Source organism: Penicillium lagena (assembly GCF_028827675.1).
Source record: "Penicillium lagena strain IBT 129212 chromosome Unknown utg000003l_segment0_segment0, whole genome shotgun sequence".
In the NCBI taxonomy this organism is placed as follows: domain Eukaryota; kingdom Fungi; phylum Ascomycota; class Eurotiomycetes; order Eurotiales; family Aspergillaceae; genus Penicillium; species Penicillium lagena.
In genome coordinates this window covers 899,690-917,418 of record NW_026623224.1, presented here as the reverse complement: position 1 = coordinate 917,418, position 17,729 = coordinate 899,690, and the positions used below count along the sequence as shown (strand labels likewise).

Genomic DNA, 17,729 nt, shown 5'->3' with positions numbered 1-17,729 from the left:
AACAGATTCCCACGTTGCTTACGCTTACAATATCAGATCATTCTAATTCACATAGCTCGTAAAACCCCAATTGTCTATCCTGACTAAACCCCCCTCGCCTCCATCCTGGCCCGCAGAGTCCGATAGAAGGTGCCGACGTGCTCGGGCGCCAGCAGCGTGTAATGATGCCCCGGCACCTCGTGGAACTGCACGTCGTGGACAAAGTGCGTCCAAAGCGACAGCTTCTGCTGCAGCCAGTCCGTCTTGGTGCGCGCCACCGCCTCAATCGGCTGCCCATAGAGCACTTCCAACGCCGGCACGCGGCCCTGCGGCTCGTAGTCGCGCGCGATAACGTGTGAGTTTAGCGCCAGGCTAGTCCATGTCGCCAGCCGGCTCTTGTCTAGGCCGAACTCCTCCAAGCGGTGCTCCGAGGCCGATGCTAGGAGCAGATCCACCAGCTGGCCCTTGTCGATGTCGTCTTCTAGCCCCCCTCCAACAGTCCGTAACTGGGCGACCACGGTGGCCTCGGCCTCAGCGCTGGGCAGCAGGTCGAAAAAGCGCGCCAGCGTCAGCAGCACGTCCGCCCAGCCGCCGTGGCGCATGCGCTCCTTGATATGTGGCGGCTGGTCGAACACCGCCAGGAAGGGTGTCGCGAACCCGTCCTGCTGCAGCTGCTTGGCGATCTCAAATGCCACCGTGCCGCCGTACGAGTAGCCGGCGATGGCGTACGGCCCGACGGGCTGCACGCGCTGGATAGCCGCGCGATAGGCGTCTACCATCTCACCCACGCTACTGAAGAACGGCTCCCCGTCGAACCCGCGCGCGCGCAGCGCATACACGGGTCGGTCCGTGAACCGGTTGGCCAGGTGCAAGAAGACCAACACCTCGCCTACGCCCGGGTGGACCAGCCACAGGGGGGTTTTGTCGCCCCCGGTGCGGAGCGTGACCACCGGGTCGTAGGGCTTGCTAGAACTGCCCGTGGCGGTCGGGTCTAGAGCCGCAGCGAGACCTTCAATTGTCGGGTGGCCGATGATGGTCGTGACGGGGATGCGGTCCGGCAGGTCTGGCTCGTTCTGCAGCAGCCACTTAATCTGGAAGATCTCCAGCGATGAGCAGCCCAGATCGAACAGGTTGGTATGGACGCCCAGCTCCGCCCGTGACGCCACGAACACCTCGGCGAATACACGCTGCACTGCCGCCTCAGCGGGCGTGGTGGGCTGCAGCAGCGGGCCGCTGGTGCCCTGCCCCAGGTACTCCTCGTCCTGCTGGATGCTGGCGTCGTACATGCCGGCTTCGAACGCCTTCTTGATCTTGGCGCGCGAGAGCTTACCCAAGGCGGATTTGGGCAGGAACGCCCGGTCCAGCGGGATAATACGATGTGGCCGCGCCATGCAGTGGTTCATGACGACCGTACGAATTGCATTGCGCGTGCTAACACGCGCAGAGACGTCGTCCACGGCGTAGGTGGGCAGATACACCACGCAGAGTGTTTCGGACGCTGCGCCCGGCACCCGGTAGGGGAAGATGGCTGTGTATGACATTGCCACACCGGGGATGCGCGCGTCCTCGATGGCGCCCTCGATCTCGTGCGGGTAATACTTGAGGCCGTTGATATTGATGGACTCCTTGCCGCGGCCGACCAGATGCAGCTGCTGGCTCTCGTCCAGGAAGGCCAAGTCGCCCGTAACAAACCAGCCATCGGACGTGAAGGCCTCCTGCGTCGCGGCCGCATTGTTGAAGTACTCCTTGAATACGTTAGAGCCGCGCACCTCGAGATGACCGATCTCGTTGCTGGCACAGAGCCGGGACTCAGTGTCGCGCACCCGCATCTCCATGCCCGGGATGCAGTGGCCTAGCGACGTGAACTCCCGACCATGCGCGAGGTCACCTGCGGGGCAGTTGTTGTTGTAGATACTACCGGCACAGGTCTCGGTCATGCCGAACCCAGGCCGGATGAAGTCGCAGGAGGCCCCCAACGGCTGGAGAAGCTTGGTCAGGGCGGCACATAGCGCCGTCGAGTTGGCTTCTCCGCCGGAAATCAGGCAGTGCAGGGAGGAGATATCTGGAAGCCGCCGGCCGGAATCGTCCTCGTCGACCGATTGATGTGGCAGGATGTTCTCGAGAGTTTTCTTCACGGTTGCGAGGAAGAAGTTGGGCGCGAATGTGTATCCCACTGCGTGGCGCTCGATGAGTCGCAAGAATGCGAGTGGGTTGGCCAGGAGGTCGCCGGCGTGGACGTGCACTTGGTCAGCGCCCTGGGTCATCGCATGCAGGTGGATCTCCGTGAGGTTGGCGACGTGGTCCATGCCGATCCAGTTCAAAAACGTCTCGTCGCGATGCGTGCCATGGTACGCGGCCTTGCTCGCGACGGCATGCAAGATCTGGCCGTGGCGCAGCGCAACGGCCTTGGCGTTCCCGGTGCTCCCAGATGTGAGCATCAGGGCAGCCAGGTCCTTGGGTGACTGCGTATACCCGTTGTTCGAGATGTACTCGGCCCGAAGTGGAGCCTGGTGGGCCGTCAGATCTTCGACGGTGTGGATGACGAGGCCGGGCAGGTCGAGGAACTCAGACACCAGATGCTCCCTGGTCAACACGACGGGACTCTGTAGGACATCCTGCAGATGTAGCAGGTGCTTGCGCCGCTGGTCGAGGTTGTTGGTGAACGGCGTTGAGATGGCAGGCACTTGGCCGGCAGCCAGCACCGCCCACAGCCAGCGGACGTTGTCTTCATGGTTGTCCAGGTGGATGAGAACGATGGTCTCCGGCGTCAGGCCGGGGATGGTCTTGACCGAGTTCCCCAGGACAATTGCGTCGCCTAGGAGGTCGGGATACGTGATTCTGATGGGCTCGCCTTCCGTCTGCCCCGGCGGGTAGATGGAGAGGCCCTTCTCGGGGGCCGAACGAGCAGCCCTAGTCAGGGCTTCGAGCAGGTTTTTTGGCACAGGAGCCATCATGGAGATGTGAATACTCAGTTGATGGACAAAAAACACTTAACCAAGCGTATTAAACATCCTCACAATGTCGGTTGAGGTCTTATTCATGATAGTTATCGATGGGATCCTGTTCGCCCAGCTTATAAGGTTCCCACGTTGTGCCCGTGTTTGCACGCCATCTGGCATCGCGATGTCTGACAACAGAGACTGCCGATGATAATCGGCGCTACAGTCATGAGGCCATGGCTCTGCAAGTGGAATCTCGCCGACCTCGAATGGGGGCATTCTCTGGCAGTGGATCCGCAGAATGGGCCGATAAGCCTCCTGGTAAATAACGCTTTGTAGTGCTTACTAGAGGATGCTGAGACATGCCCGGCTAGCTAAGGCAACGACTTATCGTGTTCGTCGGAATGGCACCATCTGTTAGAGGACGAAATGGGACTAAGTTGTCCCTCTGATGCAGGCCCGTTTCCTGATGGCCTGGATCAGTGCAGCCTTCTCTGGCCCGTATTCCGTCTGCAATCAACGGAATTGCCGCCACAGGCCGTATGGGAGGTCGCGTTGGCGTTGGAGAATGTCGTCTACAATCTAGAACGGCGTTGCTCAGGCGTATGTGTCCCTGGCTGAATCCTACGGCGACATCCCCGTCTCATTCGGTCTATAACTGCGTCACCCGTTTATTCCTGCTTCAGGGTCCGATTTCTCTCTTCCCGTCCTGCGAGCAGACACAATACAATGTCGCATTCTATGGCCAAACTACCTGAGTCGGCCGAGGCTGAAAGCGCGTATGAAGTGGTATGCTTTCCCGTTGATCCCACCTGGCTAATCGCTCGCTCATCTTGTCCAGTCATGGGAAGGCTGCGATGATGCCAGCAATCCGCGCAACTGGAGCACCGCGAAGAAATGGCGCAACGTGCTCCTGATCAGCGTGCAGGCCACGCTCTCGCCCATGGCCTCCGTCATGCTGGCTGTGACCAGTATCGCTATCTCACGCGAATTCCATCTGACGGGCCCGTACACCCCCAGTCTGCCCACCGCGCTGTTTGTCCTGGGCTTCGGGCTAGGCCCGCTGTTTCTGGCACCCCTGTCCGAGCTGTACGGCCGGCGCATTATCTACCTCGCCTGCTTTGTCGCCTTTACGATATGCAACATCCTCTGCGCGGTGGCGCCCAACATGGCTGCTCTGGCCATCTTTCGCCTGGCCTGTGGCATGGCAGGATCGGCGGGCCCCAGCATCGGCGGCGGCACCATTCGGGACATGTTCACGCCGGAGACCCGTGGTCGCGCTCAGTCGGTATACAGCTTTGGCCCGACGGGCGGGTCGGCTCTTGGGGGAATCATTGGCGGGTTCATCCTGGCGGGCACCGGCAACTGGCGGTGGGTGGCGTGGGTGATGGCCATGGCGTCCGGCATCACCTGCATTGTATCGGTCTTCTGCCTCCACGAGACATTCCCGCCCTATCTGTTGCGCAAGAAGGCAGCCCAGCTCCGGGCCTCGACGGGCAATGACGCCTACCGCAGCTCACTCGACAGTCCGCTTGGCCATCGACAGCTGCTGGCACGCACCCTGACGCGAGCAGCCCACATGCTCGTCACCGCGCCTGCGTGCACCGCCATGAGCCTCTATATGGCATTGTATGTCGTCCCTCTCGCGGGCCGAGGCGTATCCTGTTATCGTGCCACTTACTTACCCGAATCCAGAATCTACGGAATTTTGTACCTCCATATGGTCACCCTCCCGCTGCTGTACTCGTCTGAGCCCGCATACGGCCTGCCCTCCTACCGCTGGCCTGCCGCCCTGACGGGGTTGTCGTATCTGGGCGTGGGCGTCGGTTCGTTCGCCGGGGTCCTCGTCTGCGCTCTGGCGCTGAACCGCACCTACGTGATGATGAAGGCGCGCGAGGCCCGGAAGGGCCGACCAACCGCCAACACGGGTCCTGAGTATCGCATGCCGCTGATGCAGGTGGGCGCCTGCATTGTGCCGCTGGGCTTGTTTATCTTCGCCTTCACCGCGCGGGTCGACGTGCACTGGATCGTGCCGCTGGTCGGGGCCACCGTCTTCTCGTCCGGCATGCTGATCACGTACATCTGCGTGACGACATACCTGGTCGACTCCTTCGACCAGTACGCGGCCAGCGCGCTGGCCGGGATGACTCTCACCCGCAGCGTCCTGGGCTGTGTGTTCAGCCTGATTGGCTTTCGCCTGTACGAGTCGTTGGGCTACGAGTGGGGCACGCTGATACTGGCCTTGCTCTGCGTCTTGATGATGCCGCTGCCGACCATCTTCTATTTTCTCGGCCCGCGGTTTCGCGGCCTGGGTGGATATGGGCTAGACCGGGAATCGGTGTGACTGTGTTTTTGTATGTAGACCGTGATAAATTGTGACTATTTTTAGCATAGATCAATCCATATGACTGCAGATTATAGAAGAGTAAAGGTAAACCGATGAGGCTACCGAGCCCAAGCGATAGGCCAGAGAGAGAGCGAGAGAGAGAGAGCTGAGCCTGACGAAGGCTAAAGCTAGCAATCCACCCGAGATGAAACCTCCTGCACCCACCCCTGTCAGTGGACACGAGCCGATGGCTTGGCAGGGACGAAATCCCTGCTTATCAGACGCACTGTCAGAAGTCCCCGAAAATGCTCCGGATCGCCGCAGACATCTTTGTGTTGGAAATGAGGAGGTTCGGATTATAGGTGCATGGTAGAGTTTGAGGCATCGCGTAAGCGAGGGTAAGGGTCTAGCCCTGGTCTGAGTAGCTTCATCACGACTTCGACGTTAGAGGGCCGAATAGTCACTCAATTCTCAGAGCTCAATGCTAGGTAGTTATAAATAGTCGCGACGGTGCAATTCACACGTCAAGCCTATTAGGGTAATTAGAAGTACTGGCCTGATACGAACCAAACCATTCTCCCAACCACAGACAGCTCAATGGCGTCGCAAGGACAGAGACTGTCTCCCCTGAGACTGAAGCAGACTCTGCCGTTGGTAAGTTACCTCCACCTGGACCGAAGCGCTCTTGGGCCCTAATGAACGGCAGAACGACGCAGTCGCTCGCTCGGTGGACCAAGGTCGCGACGCTATCCAGCGTGCGCTGCAGACTACCATCCCGTCAACACGGATGTCCACGCCGCCGCATCCCGGGCTCCTGGTCATTGTCGGACCCTGCAGCGTGCACGATCCAACTGCAGCACTGGAATATGCCCGCCGACTTGCGGCCGCGGCGGAAAGGTATCGCGGAGAGCTGCTGATCGCGATGCGGGTCTACATCGAGAAGCCCCGGACGACCGTCGGGTGGAAGGGTCTGGTCCACGATCCGGACCTGGCGCAGGGGGCAGCGTCCGACTTAAACCGGGGCCTGTTTGCCTCGCGTCAGATCATGCTGCGGGTGGCCGAGCTGGGCCTGCCGGTTGTCACGGAGGTTCTGAGCCCCCTCGTGCTGCCGTTCGTCCAGGACGTGCTGGCCTGCGGCGTCATCGGCGCCCGAACCACGGAGAGCCAGCCGCACCGCGAGCTGGTCAGCGATATGCCCATGCCGATGGGATTGAAGAACGGCACAGACGGCGGGCTGGGAGTGGCCCTGGATGCCATGAAAGCCGCCGCGCAGCCCCATACCCTAGTCTCTGTGGACGACGAGGGTTACCTCGTTGATCATTTCAGCGCCGGCAACCCCGACACGTTCATGGTCCTGCGCGGCGGCAAGAGCGGGCCCAACTTCAGCCCGGAGCACATTCTCCAGGCAGAGGCTGCCATGGTCCAGGCGGGCCAGCCCGTCCGCCTCGTCGTGGACTGCAGCCACGGCAACTCGATGAAGGACTATCGCAAGCAGCCCCTGGTAGCGGCCAGTGTTGCCCAGCAGGTCGCTGCGGGAGCTCCCATCGCGGGCGTGATGCTCGAAAGTAACATCAATGCTGGTAATTGCCGCCGCCCTCTTGTCGTACTTCACTCTTACTAACCCATGATCAACAGGCCGACAGGATATCCCCGCCGATGGACTCGCCGGTCTTCAGTACGGCGTCAGCGTCACGGATGGCTGCATCGGCTGGAAGGAGACCGAACTTGTTCTGGAAGAGCTGGCTACTGCCGTGCGCGTGCGGCAGGCTGTGGCGCCCAAGCCGGTGGCCCTGCGCAGCCGGCGTCGATCATCCGTGCAGCAGTCCATGGAGAAGCTGCGGCCCAATATTTCCATCCTGGAGTTCTCGGGATGAGGAGAGAGCGGAATGATGATCAGATGATGAGATGATTGCAAAGAGATTTCTGTGCTCGTTGCATGCGTTACCAGACTGTAATATGATTTACTATTCGATAGACTACATACACTTTTTCCACTATTTGTGAATTTGTTCTCGCTATTCCTTTTATATAGAGGTTACCCTTTGCTAGGATCTTCTCAGAAGAAATGGGTTCAAGTCTGATGCCGCTTGTCTCATCGACTGGAAGCAAATATCTCCAGCTAAGTTATACCTAATACCTTCAAACGTTAAGACGATTTCTCAAGGTGTTACCATATTTTAGGAATCTGCCAGAAGATGTAAGACCAATTAAAGTCTGAAATAAATTGAATATTGACAAAATCGCCGTCTATCACAGGGCCACCAACTATACACTCCGGTGGTTACGAAAACTCCTAGGAAAAAAATGCCCAACGGCTATACCCCCGAGTCAATCTCCGGCACCAAGTCCACCCCCTTGTAATCGGCCCAGTCGCGGCAGGTCTGGTAGACGCCGTGGGGGATCTCCATCTCTCGGATCTTTTCCGGATGTTCCTAGTCATGATCAGCACTGGGATGGATCGATTTGGGTGATTAGAAGAGAATAAACACCAACCAGGATATTAACATAGAGCCCCGCGCTGACGTGCCACGCCAGATGGCAATGCAATGGCCACACTCCCGGGTTGTCCGTGACAAAATCCATCACCATGTAGCCGGGTCCCTTGACGGGGTCGCCCGGCTGCAGGATAAAAGTATCCCGCCGCATCGGGTTCTTCAGATTGGCGATGCCGTTCCACTCGCCCACGCCCTCGGCCACGATCCAGAAGTTGTGCCCGTGCAGGTGCATCGGATGCTGGCTGCGGTTCGTGAAGCTGTAGTTATACAGAATGATCCGCACAGAGCTGTTGCTGCCGAAGTTGTACACTAGCCAGTCGGGGTCGGGGTACGAGGTGTTGCCCGCCTTGGCGAGGAGAAGGACGGGGTGTCTGTCCCCCGTCAGCATGTAACATGTTATGCAAGGCAGGCTGACTTACTCGTAATTCGCGCGGAAGGTCTCGTTGTTGACGTACCATAGGAGGTTCCCGGTCTCGTTCGCCTGGAACCGGATGTCCAATTGTTGCGTCACGGCCGGTGTGGCCGGCGGGTCCATGGGATATACCGGAGTCGTCAAATTAAGCGGGACCTGTCCATCTCAAGTGAGTATATGTGGGCAGTTGAAAGAGCTGGATGAGACTCACATCACCACAGTGCGAGTCATCGTAGGGCGCTGCGGTTGTGTTGGGCAGCTGGGTCACGTCCGCATCCTCATAATAGATAGCCGCTTTTGCATGGCCCTGGTAGCTGACGGCGCAGAGGGCACTAACATCGGAGCGCATCCACACGGCGTCCGTCGCCTGGCCCGTGGCGTGGACGAGCACGTCGGCGCGTTGCCCGATGCCGATGCTCAAGACGTCCGTCTCGTACGGCTCAATCGGCACGAAGTCATTGGCGATCACCGTTAGGCGCATGCCGTCGATGCGAAACCGCTGGAATCCCTGGCTGCTGACGTTCATGATCCGCAGGCGGTATGTCTTGCCCTTGGTGAAGCGGAACTTGGAATACGTCGCATTAGGCGAGCAGGTGAGGTGGTTCGCGGTGATGTTGGGATTGTTGCAGTCGTACGGCATCCGGCCGTTGATCAGGTTGTTGTCCGAGTAGGCTTGCGTCGTCGGCGCCGGCAGGCCCACCACGCTCTCCACTACCTCGAGGTAGTTGGCATGATACCAGTCAGACTAGATCAGTCAGTATCAGTTCATGTTTCTCGACTGTCAACCGGCGTACCAGCAAGACCGGGCCCAGGTCCACGTCGTAAGGCACATGTTGCGGGCTAAGCGCCAGTTAGACAGACTGAACAGCCAGAAGGGCGTAATGAGGGCCCCATCCAACTCACCCGTACAAAATGAGTGCGCCGAAGATGCCCGCCGAGTACTGAGCCCCGTAATGCGCGTGCCAGAACGTAGAGCCATACGCATCCGCTCGGAATTTGTAGGTGAACGACGAACCGGGAGCGATCGGACACTGCACGGTGGAGGGAACCCCGTCCATCCACTGTGTGTCAATCATGCGGAGCCCATGCCAGTGGATGGTGGTCCCCTCCGCGGGATCGACGATGCGGTTATCGACGGTAACTTCGATAGTATCCCCCCAGTTGGCCTCAATTGTCGGGCCCGGGAACTGTCCGTTAACCAGCAGCACCGGCCGATCTACGCCGTCCGGCGCAATCGTGGCCCGTGCAACCGAGAAGTGATACCGCCGGACCACCCCAGTGTAGGGGATCTCGTTCGGGTTGACATCCTGTGCCGGCTGGTTGTTCCAGGGATTGGGTGCAGTGGACCCCTGTGACGGGGGCAGGTTAGGCACGTCGCCATTCACGCATGCACCATCTCACCGGGGGGAGGAAGAGAGAGAGCCAGCTTACTGGATGGTCGAGGTACAGGGGCAGCGCAGGAGCAGCCAGCGTGCCCAGGCTGGACAAATGCCCGGCCACATGGGTGACCAGGACTGCAGCTGCAGCGATCTGTCGGAGAATTGGCATCTTTCCACGTGCGGATCAGCTCGATGTCTCGGTCCCTGGCCATCTTGGCTTCCCCCTTCCGGTATATATATATCGATTCGATGGGGATAAGATGCCCTGAGCTGTTATGGTTTCGCCTCGTGTTGCCATTCTCCTTCCAGCAGTGAGGCTGACATTGGAGCTGTAAGCTATACTGTTCCGCTCACCCCTGTTTCAACGCATCTAGATCTCCTCGGTTCCGTGGTGACCAGGGTCTGCGTCGGGCTGCCGTGTTAGCGCTTACCCGAACCCACTGCCAGGCACAAACAAAGAACCCAGCTTCGACCCGACATCTCGGGGATATCTTGGTCTGAGTCAACCCAAAAATGCGCCGGTGAGATTTGAGTGGGATCCCAGGCGTCGCCGAAGCCCGCGACTTACCAGGCCTTGGCGGAGTCTTTTCATTTATCCGGTGCCATCTTGTCTCTCGTCTCTTTTGGTGTTCGGACATCTGCTCAGCTTCCACTCTTTGCTCTTGTTCAGTCGGCTGCCGCTGTTTAGTCCTCTGCCTCGTATTACTCCAAGTCTTCTCACTGCCACGATGACCTCGGCCAGTCTCTCCCGCTGCTGCACCCTCGGCTCCCTGCACGACGGGGAGGCCACCGGCGAGATTAAGGACATTGGCGACAGTACGTGCTCGCTCTATGAGGCCTTAAAGCGTTGCCCGCTGACCACGCACAGTCTCGACCTACTTCGCCTACCCGGCCGATAAGTCCACGGAGAATGCCATCCTCATTCTCTCAGATGTCATCGGCCACCGCTTCATCAATGCGCAGCTGCTGGCGGATCAGTTCGCGGCCGCCGGCTACTTCGTCGTGATGCCGGACCTTTTCACAGGCGACACAGTGCCCCTGAACCGGCCCGAGGGCTTCAACATCATGGACTGGGTGAAGAACCACCTGCCCGCGCAGACGGAGCCCATTATCGACGCTGTCTTGAAGGAGATGCGCGAGAACCTGGGCTGCAAGTACATCGGCGGCATCGGCTACTGCTTCGGCGGCAAGTACGTCTGCCGGTACCTGAAGCCGGGCAAGTTGGATGCCGCCTTCACGGCCCATCCCACCATGCTGGAGGCCGACGAGCTGCGTGGCGTGGAAGGTCCACTCAGCATCGCGGCTGCAGGTACGTCACTTGCGAACTCTTTTCCCCGAACTGTTATATAGAATGGAGATTGACACGCCAGGCTAGTCCGTGACTTTGTTTTCACTACGGCCAAGCGCCACGAGTGCGAAAAGATCCTAGACACGCTGGAGATCCCCTACCAGATCAACATGTTCTCCGACGTCGAACACGGCTTCGCGGTGCGGTGCGATCTGTCCAAGCCCCGGCAGAAATACGCCAAGGAGCAGGCCTTCACGCAGGCCGTGGCCTGGTTCGATGAATACGTCAAGAAGCATTAAGCGAGACCGCATTGTGTGCCACGTTGATAGGCGTGGTGTTATAGATCAAAATGGAATCCTTCGTCGACCCAAATAAATATTAGTAAACTAATTCCTATGTAGTCGTGCTCACATAATGGTCTGTTTCAGCGTGACACTGGCTCAACTCAGAATGCCTACTTAGTACCCACGTAGGACCTGTGGACAGCAAGATGACCGGAGAAATCACGAATTACCACATCCCGGACACCGGGACGCCTTTCAAACGCGCACGGCGGATAAGAGGTCGTCTCAGGCCAGGGAACTCCAAAGCCTGGAGGGGTATAAATAGGAGCATCGAGCCCTCGGGTTGCGCCCCCTTGTCCGTCCTCCTATTAGCCTTGCCCGCGCTCGGTCTCTCAACATGAAAACTGCCTGGCAGCGCCTTATCCGCTTTGAGGCCACCGACGGCCGCCTCTTGTATGGCGAGCCCATCCTTCCCCATCCCAACTTTGATCTGGGAGAGACAGTGGAAGAGACGAGACTGCAGGCGCAAGTGATCGTGGGCGACGATCTCTACGACACTACCGGGGCCACTCGAGTGACCGACGAGGTGGTGACGGTGAAGGAGCTCCTGGGGCCCTTGACTGCAAGGAATGTCCCCATCGTGAGATGCATTGGACTGAACTACTTGACACACAGTGAGAGCGATAATCTGCGTCCCACTAATACTCAGAGTATTGTTCAAGATGCTGATGGCTGCAATTCATCCAGTCAACGAGACCGGCCAGAGCTCGCCCCCGTATCCGACCATGTTCATCAAACCGTCCCATGCGGTCCACGACCACGGTCGGAATGTGGTCATCCCCAAGATTGCGCAAGACGAACAAACCGACTACGAAGGAGAGCTGGTGCGAGTCCCCGAGCGATGTATTGGAGAAACCACTGACTGACTCGGTCCCGGACGCAGTGCGTCGTCCTCGGTAAGGACGCCAAAGACGTCGCGGAGGAGGACGCCCTCGAGTACGTGGCCGGCTACACGGTTGGGAACGATATCTCCGCGAGGAAGCTACAGCTACACGCCCACCTGGCTGGCCCTAAGCCCCAAGCCTGTTTTTCCAAAGGATTCGACACGTTCGCGCCGCTTGGCCCGGCCCTGGTGGGATCAAGCGTTATTCCCGATCCGTCCACGTTGGTATTGCAGACGCGGATTGATGGCGACCTGCGCCAGGAGGGCAGTCTGGATGATCTAGCCTTTACGATCCCGTATTTGATCCACTATTTGTCGTCGGGGACGACGCTGGAGAAAGGCAGTGTGATCATGACCGGGACACCTGGAGGTGAGTTGCTCTTCGGATGGTAGAAAACGGCCGATTCTGACAAAACAGGCGTGGGATGGCACCTCACCCCTCGGAGGGCTTTGATGCCCGGGACGAGAATGGAGGTTTATGTGTCAAGCATTGGGACGTTGAGAAATGGTATTGAACACGCCGCATAGAGTGGAAAGTCTACATACCCGTAGCTTTCTTCCATGGGGTTAGCCAGCTCGGGGATATCCTAGATTCACAATTAAGTTCATCAATCCTATAGACTTTCCATCTGGTGTATCGCTGCGAAATGGTTGGATAAATCCTGAGCGACTAAATAACATTGAGAACACCTGCTCGTATCGGTCTGGTGGCTGACCAAAGTAATCCCCCGGCTGCAAGGCTGTGGTTGATCCCAGGAATCCTCCGTGAAAAAAGAAAAGAAAAAGTCGCCGACATTAGCCGATTTCTAGCCAGCCGACAGGCAGGGGTGGGGAGGGCCACGGCGGAAACCTGGAAAATGCAAGCGAAACTCACGACGCCCTACTCTAGGTTCTGTATTCATATTCCATAGGGTTATGAGCCCCCAGTATGGAGTATGTATACGGGCTGTCCTGCCGCTCTCTCTCATATGCTGATCCCCTCGTATACGGCCATATTCCAAAATGCAGAGAAACGAGGCCATCGCGGACGTCCGCATGGGCGAGAAAGCCCTAGCCGTGCAGGAGACTCATGGCTCTGACGAATCCAGCACTCTAGTGGATCAATCGGCTGAGAGGAAACTGCTGTGGAAGATTGATCTTCTCATCCTCCCGATCCTATTCGTGTTCTATATGTTATCGTACCTGGACCGGATCAACATTGGCAATGCTCAAATCTCGGGGATGAACGAAGAGCTCCATCTGGACGTGGGAAACCGACTCAACGTCGCCATATTCGTGAGTACTCAATGGCTGCAAAGTTGAGAAGTAAAGTCAGGCAGTTGACTGAGAGTCGTAGCTGTTCTACGTACTATACATCCCCTTGGAGATACCGAGCAACATCTGGTTGAAGCATGCCCGGCCCTCCTTATATCTACCAGCATTGATGTTCTGTTGGGGTATGTACTCGGCAAAGAAAATAATGGATGCCCGGTGTCAGACTTTTAACAAGTGAATTAGGAGTCATCACGATGTGCACCGGTTTTGTTCACTCGTACCAAGCTCTGTATGCGCTCCGTGTCTTGCTGGGTCTGTTCGAGGCCGGCCTCGTCCCAGGTGTGGTCTATGTGACCTCCATGTATTACCGGCGGTTTGAATACCAGAAGCGACTGAGTCTGATGTTTGTAGCCACCTCGGTGGGGGGCGCCTTCGGTGGAGTAGGTGCATCCAAAACCTGTTCCTAGAATCGAAAACTGACGCAGGACGGGGTCAGCTGCTGGCCTACGCTATTGCTAATCTCAGTGGACAGCGTGGGTTCCTGGGATGGAGATGGTATGGGTCCTTCAATAGCCATCCTTCCCACAGTGAACCGCTAACTCCGACAGGATCTTCATTATCGAGGGCGCTGTGACGGCCTTTATTGCCCTTCTGGCTCCTTTGATCGTGGTGGACTGGCCGGACCAATGCCGCTTCTTCACTCCGGCCGAGAGAGAGCTCATCCGGTTGAGATTGGTCGATGACGGGATGGAGTTTCGCATGGACACCCTCAACCGCGACTCCGTACGCCGTATTCTGCTGGATTGGAAGATCTATCTGGGGTGCGTGCGAGAGTTGAATGATGTTCACCTTCCATGGCTAACTCTTTCCCAGATCTCTGACTTACATGGGCCTGACTACCAGCGGGCTGGCCATGTCCTTCTTCCTCCCCACCATCCTGAAGGAGTATGGATGGGAGTCCACCGAGGCACAGGTGCACACGATCCCCGTGTATGCCTTCACGCTCGGCCTGACCCTGGTCATGTCTTGGGCCTCGGATCGCCTGCAACATCGTTACGGATTCCTGATCTTCTGCTGTCTCATGGCCAGCATTGGCTACGGAATGCTCTTGAACATGGAACATCTTTCCCGCAATGCTCGGTATGCCGCCTGCTTCCTGATTGCAGGAGGGGGTATCTGCTCAGGTCCCATCGCCATCGGATTCCTCTCCAATAATCTGGCCGGCCACTGGAAACGTGCGGTAGGATCAGCCATGCAGGTCAGCTTCGCGGGCTTTGCCGGCATCATCGGATCGGTCATGTTCTTGGAACAGGAGGCCCCTTTCTACCGCACAGGCCTGCGAACGGGACTGGGTATGGCGTGGCTGTCGGGCGCGGCGGCCACCCTTATAGCCGTTATCGTCTGGAGGGAAAATCGGAAGCGGGACCGAGGCGAGCGAGACGAGAGGTTAGGATGGCCGGAGGAAGTGGTGAACAACTTGGGAGACGACCATCCCCATTTCCGATTCACTCTATAAGGGAGGTTTAAGACAGGAAGATGAGGGGGTTGCATGAGTCGATCTTGCAAAGGACAGCCAGTGTTGAATATAAGTAACCTTTTTCCAGATTTGAATGATCTGTTCCCAAGTATCCAGTCAGGGACAGCGTCATCTCCTATAACAGAGGGTTGTCTTTGCCCTGTTGTCCCTGCTGTCCCGGAGCTTGAAGTCCAGAAACCAAAAGTCACTCAGAAATCACATGTCACTCAGTGTATAAAGATTTTTTTAAATGCTACCCGTGTCAACAGTATTCACGAGCTGCTTTGTATCCTGGAGCAGCAACACTCGCTCACCTGCCCTTCGTAGTCGCTGTCTGCTCCTTTCAACCCCAGCGGTTCCGCAGCTCCGACTTCGACAGAAAATTTATAGCTTTTTCTGATGAAGTATCTGATCGAGTCAGCGAAATGGACATGAGAGGACGCCTCAAAAATGGTAAGTAGATCATAGATGTGCCTTCAAACTTTGCGAGACCTCCGGAAAACCCTTACCACGTTTCCGAATGTTTCTGTAGCGGCATTATGATGGGCTAGGCCTTGTTTGGATTTACTTATGATGACCTACATGCGATAGCTTTTAGCAATGTACGTCTTAAGTTGACACTGTTTACAACTGATGATTTAATTTAATATAGAGCAACTCGGCAATAAGCCCTATAGAGAGGGTACGATCACAGATTTGCGTGTGCCAGTGGCTCATTTGCGTGATCTTGCTTGATCATATCGCTCAGCTTGTAAGCCATAGCCCCAATAGTAGCAGTGGGATGTCCACTTATTTGCTCTGGGAAGACACTAGCATCCATAATTCGAAGCCCCTTGATACCATGTACGCGGCAATCCAAGTCCACCACGCTGTTACTGGGCGCGGTCCCCATACGTGCCGAGCCAACCGGGTGATAGAGAGTAAAAGCCTTCTCCTTCATGAAACGAATAAGATCTTCGTCTGAGATTTCGTCGACGTTGCTGCTTGAGTATGGCCACCAATAAGAAGAGACATCGTCATTAGCTGGGACGACCTCAAGGAACCGTTGAAAAGCTGGGCTGCGGATGATTTTCAGACAGACTCGTAAGCCCACCAAGAGCACATTTTGATCATTGTTGCCCTCGTCAGAAAGATATCGTGGGTCGATGATTGCTAGAAACATTATATAAGTTGCTCTTCTCTTCAAGAAAAATGCGAAACGGAGCAGGAAAGAAAAAAGAACACTACTCACCTGCGTCAAAAGCGTCCCTGCCACGCAGCGTAATTGTACCACTACTCAGCGGACGAAGACTGATTGGGACAATACTGAAGACGTTACTGCCATCGATTGGGCGTTCTTCGCCGTGATGAATGAACGCTAATGGTGCTCCAATGATCTCCAAGTCTGGTCCAACCCCACCAGAGGTGTTATCATTTAGAACATTGCGTAAGGACCCGGCGAACTTCTTGTCGGTTGATCGGATAAACGCAGCGGCCTCGCCGACATTACTGGTGAGCGGCCCGCTTCCAAAGAGCAGCCACTGGAAAAGAGCAGGCAGGGCCTTGATATCGCTTGCAAGATAGTCGAGCGTTTTTCCTGCCTTCGCCTTGCAGATCACCGGCGTGGTGCAGAGGTGATCTTTCAAGTTGTGGCCTACCGCGACATTATCTACGAGGACGGGGATCCCATGTCGATTGAGCTCGTCGGCCGGTCCGATTCCGCTTAGCATTAATATCTGAGGAGTATTGACCGCTCCACCAGAGAGAATGACCTCTTTTCGGGCATGGACTTCAAAACGTTCCCCGCCCCGTTTGGTTTGAAATTCGACGCCAATAGCTCGAGGAGTCTGCGTGGATAAACGGTCAAACAGCACCCGCGTGACATGGGCATGGCAGGCAACGTAGAGATTCGGCCGTTGCATTACACTTGGTGGCAGAAACGCCGTAGCCAACGAAGAACGCTGACCCTTCGAATCGATGAATGTTTGAAACCGAGTAACACCAAGCGGGCTATCTGGACAGTTAATATCGGACTGAGGAGGAATTCCTATCTCTTGACAAGCAGGCAGAAATCCTTCGTCAATTATCTCGGATAGCCATGAGTAACCCGTATGCCACTCTCCCGAGGATCCACGGTGTTGAGCGTCAATGGCAGGACGATCGGGGTTGGGAGTAAACTTCTCCATGCATCGTAAGTATGGGGAGAGGCCATCATAGTCCCATCGTTTGCACCCATGCACAGTTGCCCACTCGTCGAAGTCGGACCTGGAGCAATGGTGATACATCATGGCGTTAAGAGAAGTACAGCCTCCAATTATACGCCCTCGGGGCCAATACAGCGTCCGCGAAGCGAGCCCGGGTTGCTCAACAGTAAAGTAATCCCAGTCATGCTCGGTATGGAAGAGCTTCGAAAACATAACTGGCACCTTGGATTCTAGTACTTTAGTGTTGTCTCCGCCTGCCTCGAGCAAAAGCACGGATACGGTTTTGTCTTCGGAAAGCTTGCTGGCAAGGACACAGCCCGCGGCGCCGGCGCCCACGATCACTTAGACGTAAGTCAGATAGGCCGCTTAAAATAAAAACAGGTGTTCTGAACTGCCAAAGACATACCATAGTCATAGCCAGAGAGGGCGCGTTGGGCACTAGAGAAGGTCGCTGGCGCGCCCGCTCGAAGTTGCGGGGTCGCATAATGAAGTGGGTTATGCAATGGGTTTCTATTTCGTCGAGCCATCATGGAGGACGGTAAACCGATGGATAATTAGTGATGTTTCCCCTTTTCTTTTTCTACTTATACCATGCCTGCCTTGACCAGCAGCCTTGCCAGTCCTCCGCCCCGTACCCCGCCCCAGTTTCTCCGCAATTCACATTCACAGGATTTCTCTCCAGTAAGTGGACCGAGGCTTTCAGTACCCTTGCCTACTCGCACTCTATTCGA

General features: G+C 56.7%; 8 protein-coding genes across 8 annotated transcripts; 5 read left to right on the top strand and 3 right to left on the bottom strand.

The window, feature by feature from the left end:
* Positions 1-83: 83 nt before the first annotated feature.
* Positions 84-2,930, bottom strand: N7510_005515 (non-ribosomal peptide synthetase; the record flags this gene model as incomplete). The annotated part of the gene is made up of 1 exon (XM_056977441.1): positions 84-2,930. One exon carries the CDS (start codon positions 2,928-2,930, stop codon positions 84-86), a length of 2,847 nt encoding a protein of 948 aa, XP_056833473.1.
* A 717-nt stretch (positions 2,931-3,647) lies between these two features.
* N7510_005514 (MFS transporter) lies at positions 3,648-5,262 on the top strand (the record flags this gene model as incomplete). Its single annotated transcript, XM_056977440.1, has 3 exons — positions 3,648-3,707; positions 3,760-4,547; positions 4,614-5,262. 3 exons carry the CDS (start codon positions 3,648-3,650, stop codon positions 5,260-5,262), a joined length of 1,497 nt encoding a protein of 498 aa, XP_056833472.1.
* A 579-nt stretch (positions 5,263-5,841) lies between these two features.
* On the top strand, positions 5,842-7,118 carry N7510_005513 (3-deoxy-7-phosphoheptulonate synthase; the record flags this gene model as incomplete). The annotated part of the gene is made up of 3 exons (XM_056977439.1): positions 5,842-5,898; positions 5,951-6,824; positions 6,880-7,118. 3 exons carry the CDS (start codon positions 5,842-5,844, stop codon positions 7,116-7,118), a joined length of 1,170 nt encoding a protein of 389 aa, XP_056833471.1.
* A 441-nt stretch (positions 7,119-7,559) lies between these two features.
* Positions 7,560-9,699, bottom strand: N7510_005512 (uncharacterized protein; the record flags this gene model as incomplete). The annotated part of the gene is made up of 7 exons (XM_056977438.1): positions 7,560-7,676; positions 7,738-8,110; positions 8,159-8,307; positions 8,363-8,896; positions 8,946-8,991; positions 9,055-9,500; positions 9,583-9,699. 7 exons carry the CDS (start codon positions 9,697-9,699, stop codon positions 7,560-7,562), a joined length of 1,782 nt encoding a protein of 593 aa, XP_056833470.1.
* Positions 9,700-10,258: 559 nt separating this feature from the next.
* Positions 10,259-11,117, top strand: N7510_005511 (uncharacterized protein; the record flags this gene model as incomplete). Its single annotated transcript, XM_056977437.1, has 3 exons — positions 10,259-10,346; positions 10,399-10,839; positions 10,906-11,117. 3 exons carry the CDS (start codon positions 10,259-10,261, stop codon positions 11,115-11,117), a joined length of 741 nt encoding a protein of 246 aa, XP_056833469.1.
* A 382-nt stretch (positions 11,118-11,499) lies between these two features.
* Positions 11,500-12,573, top strand: N7510_005510 (fumarylacetoacetate hydrolase family protein; the record flags this gene model as incomplete). The annotated part of the gene is made up of 4 exons (XM_056977436.1): positions 11,500-11,776; positions 11,850-11,986; positions 12,046-12,415; positions 12,464-12,573. 4 exons carry the CDS (start codon positions 11,500-11,502, stop codon positions 12,571-12,573), a joined length of 894 nt encoding a protein of 297 aa, XP_056833468.1.
* A 474-nt stretch (positions 12,574-13,047) lies between these two features.
* On the top strand, positions 13,048-14,815 carry N7510_005509 (uncharacterized protein; the record flags this gene model as incomplete). Its single annotated transcript, XM_056977435.1, has 6 exons — positions 13,048-13,320; positions 13,382-13,481; positions 13,543-13,739; positions 13,796-13,854; positions 13,908-14,120; positions 14,173-14,815. 6 exons carry the CDS (start codon positions 13,048-13,050, stop codon positions 14,813-14,815), a joined length of 1,485 nt encoding a protein of 494 aa, XP_056833467.1.
* A 688-nt stretch (positions 14,816-15,503) lies between these two features.
* On the bottom strand, positions 15,504-17,525 carry N7510_005508 (GMC family oxidoreductase; the record flags this gene model as incomplete). Its single annotated transcript, XM_056977434.1, has 3 exons — positions 15,504-15,967; positions 16,047-17,339; positions 17,405-17,525. The coding sequence occupies 3 exons, from the start codon at positions 17,523-17,525 to the stop codon at positions 15,504-15,506; spliced, it is 1,878 nt and encodes a 625-aa protein (XP_056833466.1).
* Between the last annotated feature and the right edge of the window lie 204 nt (positions 17,526-17,729).